The sequence below is a fragment of the Molothrus ater genome, chromosome 1, assembly GCF_012460135.2.
Source record: "Molothrus ater isolate BHLD 08-10-18 breed brown headed cowbird chromosome 1, BPBGC_Mater_1.1, whole genome shotgun sequence".
Lineage (NCBI taxonomy): Eukaryota > Metazoa > Chordata > Aves > Passeriformes > Icteridae > Molothrus > Molothrus ater.
The window spans coordinates 101,586,953-101,592,952 of NC_050478.2; the positions used below are offsets into that span (position 1 = coordinate 101,586,953).

At 41.4% G+C, this 6,000-nt stretch overlaps 1 protein-coding gene across 1 annotated transcript in view; it reads left to right on the plus strand.

The window, feature by feature from the left end:
* The window catches only part of APCDD1 (APC down-regulated 1), a 28,148-nt gene extending 22,854 nt beyond the window's left edge, over nt 1–5,294 (plus strand). The window contains exon 5 of the mRNA XM_036407055.2: nt 1,017–5,294. Within this exon, the coding sequence (XP_036262948.1) occupies nt 1,017–1,465 (449 nt within the window). The 3' untranslated portion in view covers nt 1,466–5,294. The remainder of the gene's footprint in view (nt 1–1,016) is intronic.
* The last annotated feature ends 706 nt before the right edge of the window (nt 5,295–6,000 follow it).

The window sequence follows — 6,000 nt, forward strand, 5'->3', positions numbered from 1 at the left end:
TCAGGTTCAATTTCTATAAATTACCTTTTACTCCAGCTAGAGTAAATAATGTGAATTGTAGAGCCATTGAGTCAAATGACTGTTTATAAAAGCTCAGGAAAAGCTCACAACAAATCTTCCTATAAAATGATCTGCAAGAGAATTTGGGATTTTGGTGTGTTGGGAGGCATGAGGGATGGTTATTTGCTTCTGTTTTGGTCAGCACCAATCCATTCAGATCCCTTTTTCTTGATATACAATGTCAAACACACACCAGGAAAAATCTTTATTCAGCTTCTGCAGGCTCATTCATTTTGGCTTTTCTCAACTTCTTTAACTTGGCTAGAAAATGAAATTTTATATGCCTTAAACTCCTTTGAAATACAAGCAGGTTAGAACTAAAGAAACTGCAGCAGTTCTACATTTGATACTGCAAGCTGCAGCTGATGTTGAGAGATGAGGAAAAACATCTTTCTGTAGGTCATCTATATTTTATAATTCATGCAAAAAAGGACAGGTAATATAGGATGATAGTGCAACTGTATTGTTTTACAGATTTCCCAGTGGGAACTAATTATTTTATTAGGTTTACAGGGTAGCTAGCAAATGTTAAGAAATGATGAAAAATATGTAATAAATGCGCCACTTACGAATTAATACAGACAGTAATAAAACATGAGAAAAGTTTTATTGTTTCCTCTTTTCCTTATCTCCTAGTATAACCAACCAGGCTTTATCTGTGAAGGATTGTCTGGAATTTATGAAAAGCTCTGCTTAATCTCTGGCTGAGATACGTGGCCATCAGGTTTTCTTCAACTGAGTTGGAGGGGGGTTGTTCTTTACAAAAAGCAATTTTTGCACAGACAAAGACAAAATTATGCTCCTAGATTTGCTGGCCACACCTGTAATGTGAAAAGCTAGTTTAAGAAGGAACAAGGGGAGACAATTTTGATTTAACAGGTGTGCCCCAATCTGCACATTGGCTTTGCTTTTGTTTTTGTCCCCCTGCTAACAGCTCCCCTCTTTCTCTCTCACAGTGAATCACATGAAGGTCACTCCCATGGATATATCCACAGCCTCACTGCTCAATGTCTTCAACGGGAACGAGTGTGGAGCACAGGGATCCTGGCAGGTTGGGGTTCAGCAGGACGTCACCCACACCAACGGCTGCATCGCGCTCGGCATCCGCCTACCTCACACCGAGTACGAAATCTTCAAGATGGAGCAGGATGCCTGGGGCAGGTACCTGCTCTACAATGGCCAGAGACCCAGCGACGGCTCCAGCCCCGACCGACCCGAGAAGAGAGCCACTTCCTACCAGATGCCTTTAATTCAGTGTGTCTCATCAGTACCCAGACCTGAAGAGTCACACGAGGAAAGTAAAATCAGGCTGTACAGCAGCAGGGCACCGGAAAAATATCCCAGCACCGCAGCTCTTGCTCTGTTGTTTATTTGTACTGTGTCATACTGGGACATTCTCAGCTAGAAGTGAGGAAAACTTATTTTTCATTACTACAGAGCCAGGATTCCACCAGACTGAGGGTTGTTTTTCTTCAGACAGAAAAGGACATTTATTTTCTTGATGCACTTGAATGCCTGAGAACTGTTGTTCTTTTCCTTACTTCCCTCTTCCTCCTCGAATCCCGAACGGCACTCGTTTGATGTTTGTGCTTTGAACTTCATCCAGTCTGATCCCTGGCCTGACACGACTGCACAAAAGTAATTGCACTTTAGGACTGCAGACTTCTGGGGGGGGGAAGGGGTCTCCTTTTATTTTTTTTTTTTTAACTGCTGGGATGAACTCTATGATCCTGCTTCAGTCATCTCTGCCATCTTACTGTTGTGGTACTCTTCTCCCCAGTGCCTGATTTCTCATCAGAATTTAGCTCTGGGGAAGGGCTCGGTGTTGTGCCAGTACTGTGATAGCAGCTTCCCTCTGACTTCACAGCTCTGATGTAGATATGTATATAAGGAGGAAACCCACAAAGATTTATCTTGCCATTATCTCACAGCTCATAATACAGAAAGAATTAGCAAATAACAGCCCTCTGTTCAAAAAGTGCTAAATGGTTGATACCCCTAATTTAAAAAAATACTCCAAGTAATTTAAGCTATTTTTACAATCATTAAGTTGTAAAAATAACCAGTGGTTTAGTATTTTCTCATTCAATTAACTTAGCTGTGTAATTGCTTTGAGGCCTCCCTTTGTATCTAGAGAGTAGCTACAACGAAGCCCCCTCAAAGCCAGCCAGCAGCAGCAATTTTCCTGTCAGACGCACAGAGTGCAGGTAAGCTGCCAATACAAGGCTGCAGGAAAGACTTCTCTTCCCATATTCCTGAGGCCTTACATACTCCATGTGCAGTACTTGGGTCAGCTGGGTGGGCAGAGTAAAGCAAATGGGATCTAATGTGTTCTGCAGCCCTATTTAGCAGCATCTTTTTAGTCATCTGACCTTGTGTAAGAACAGAGAAAAGGGTTACAGCAGCAAACACGCTGTGGTTCCTGGTAAAACAAGAAAGCAGCTGGAAACACACCCTCAGATGGAGGAACACTGGGCCAGTCTTAGAGAGGGAGGAGCAAGAGATGCACTAATGCAAGCACGTCCTTCCTTTTCTCCTTGCTGAAGTGTCCCAACACATGCCACGGTTTCATAGAGCTCAAATCAGTATTGGTATGGGGAGACACTGCTGGGAAGGTGGATAGACACAGCCCTCAGAGAGCATTTGTCAACTAGAGCCTGCCCTGGAAACTCTCAGGTTTCCCTCAGTGGTGAATACATCCTTTTGTGCACTGATGCACATCAGAGCAGACTCTGGAAGCAGTAGGGGAGATGTTTAAGGCCAGCAAGGGGTTGGAAGTTCATAGATGAGCCATGTTCCCCTGCTTTAATGGGGAATGAACTGAGAACGTAGCTTAATCTTGTGTTTGGTCTGTGGCTTTTACTGATGTACACATTTTGGCTCACAGGAAGAGCAGGAACATCTGTAGGAAACATAAGGAAAAAAGTTGTAGTGTTTCTTCACAGCATAAGCAGCTGGTAGCTGCCCAGCCCAGTACTGTGTCAGAAAAAGAACCTTTAATGTATTATTTTCAGTATCCTAGGGAAAGTATGTTTTGAATGAAAGTCTTTCAACTTTACATAGTGAGTCTTCATACTGACTACTATAGCAAAAGCATTCCTTGAAAACATGGATATGAATTTCCACAGACTTGGAACAGAATCAGTTCACCTAGTTTTGAGGCAGCAGGAAGACAGAGGGAAGGAGCAGTATCGTGGATAGATGCGCTGCTGAGTCAGACCACATTTCTCATATTTTTTCCTCAGACAAATGAAAACTCACAGAAAACTGTTACTTAAGAGTCAGGAATGGAGCTCTGGTTGGCTCAGTAATCACCAGACAAAGTGTTTATCCATCCATTTGATGTCAGGTCCTCCTTCAGCCTGTTGGAAGGATCTGAAAGCCAGCTCAGTTCACCATGGTGAACAACAGCTGTTCTGATCAGCATTTCTTGATGTGTTTTTTGCTCCATGCAGTCAAACGTACTTGAAGAGCCAGCTCTGGATCAGTTGCTGGTGGGAGGCACAGTTTTAACTAGAGGTTCAAGAAGGGGACAGGATACCTCTGACAGAGTAGTTATGAACCAGCATGGAGTTTGGTTTTCTCTAGATTGAGTTTTGTAGTCAGCAGAGTGCCACCAGCATATCTCTAACTGGGCTACTGAGCTGTTACAAACAAGTCCCCTAAGTACCGGCTGCATTTCTGACTTCTATTTGAGATCTAGCACCAGGAGTGAATTCACACTAGTTTTTATTTAAAAGGATGGGTACTGTGTGGCATTCCTTAGATCACACAAGACAAGCTGCTTTTACCACCATTGACCATTCCCATGTGGTCCTATCTCTGAAAAAATACTCATGGTTAGAAGTTGTCTGACTATGTCACTTGCCTGTGCAAGTGCCACACACACTTGATCCCAGCTGAAATCTGCACGTGCTTGTGATGCAGGATGAAAGTAAAGACCAAAGGAGCTGTTCCACAGCATGATTTTCTATACTTATCAGAGCAGTCATCTACAGTTTGTTAGTGCCTTGTGGCTCCTCTGTAAATTGTCTAATGTCAAAAATGTTGCAACAGTTTCAAGAAAAAGATCTGTCCAGTTATAACCTCCAAAAGCACATTCACGTGTCAACTGTTTTGAATCACAGACTTGCAAAGGTCTAGGTTTTAAAAGGTTTATGGTTAGACTACATGAAAATGTAACTCACTGTACAAATTGTACAATAAATGTTCTTTTTCCCCCTGTTATTTAAAGACACTTAAAAAGGAAGTATTTTTAAAAGGTCTTCACAATGCATTACATGAAATCTGATTGCGGACTTCTGTAGTTTATTTGTAGTGTTGACAGAAACAATTGTATGATCTGGGTTCTTAGCATTTGCTGCACCAGCTTACCTCCATGTGCCTGTATATTTTTAATTTTTCTTTTAGCCAACATCTTTGTCAAGTTGGACAAAGATGTAAGTCTTCAGAGTGCATAGTTTATGTGCTGGTCTGTATTTTCTGTGAGGCTTCTCCTTGCTTGCAGGCACAGAATGAGGAGCTAAGCTTACCCCCTCTTTTGGTTTCATCACTCACTAAATTAACTGCTGCACAGCACCACATACATATGTGACACAATATATTCCATTCATTTTATTTCTCCAACCTGACCTCATGTGCTGGCAGCCCTGGCTGCTGAAGAGGTTAAGCTGCAAGTGGTTTAGCAGTAGAGGACCTGCAAGCTGGGTGATTTGTCCCTTGCTGAAATGCAGAAGGTTTAAAAAAAAAATTAATCCATTAATGTTGGTATCTTCAGTTGTTGCCAATGTTGCCAAGACAGGTGAAAGCTTTTCCCTCAGTAATATCCTACTCAAGGATCCACCTGACAGAATAAATGGCAACCTAAAGAAATTCTTAGGCAAATTGTTTTAAGAGGCTCTATTCAAGAAATAGGACAAAAGGGATCAGAAAAGTCAAAACAAGTGTTGTTGCTCTGTTTCTATACCATTTACTTATTGTGCCTGCTGTCCTGGGGTAGAATGTCATTTCTATGAACAGAAGTCTGTATTTTAAGATATAATGTCAGTCTTGCTTGAGTTGGAGCATGCTTGCCTAAAGTGCAGGATTTTAAAAGAAAAAAAAAATCTTTTTATTTTTGTAAAGTTATAGAAGATATTTTTCTTCTCAACTATGTTCCAGATTAAACTGCTGGGGAAGTTTAAGCACTTGTTAAACTATTGATTGAAATAAAAAAAGTCTAACTGTAAAATTAAGGATTTTTTGCCTCCTCTACATGTTAGTTTCCTGTTCTGTTGACTCTCTAAATGTAAAAGAAATGTTTGGTGTCTTGGAAAGAAACAGCCAAAAACCTGAATGCTGAGTAACTTGTGCACAGAAAAGCTCACTTTTTACTGCATACACATTTTTTGTTTCAGAACACATCTGTCACTAGGAACAGTTCTGATGGATATAGACATGGGATTTGGTGTTCACAGCACATCTTCAGGTTTTCTGAATAAAATCGTGGCTGGAGGTGCCCAGTGAGTAACGAGAGAGTGTGGTGAGAACAGCTGTGTCAGGACAAAGGACATTGTTCAACAGAAACCTAGTATTTTTCATAAGTGAGATGTAAACAAACAAAGAACTATTGCCTCTCTGCTGTTGCATCCCAGTTGCTTTAAGGGCTACAGCCTGGGGCAAGGAGCAGGGAGGGAAGAGACACTTCTTAAAAAGAAAGAAAAACCTGAAACAAACCATGAAGGGAAAGCAAGACACGGGATAACAGAAGTATCTTTGCTCAGTGCTCTGCAGTTTCACTCCTGCCCCAAACACAGAAAAAGGTGAAATGCAGTCTTTGAGCCTTCTACCACCACAATCAAAAGCTTTGGAGTTCACCAGTTCCTGAGTTTTTCAAAGTGACTCAGGAGATCCCTGAAAGATGAGTTCTGTTTTCAGGAAATATGCCTAAAATTACAAAGT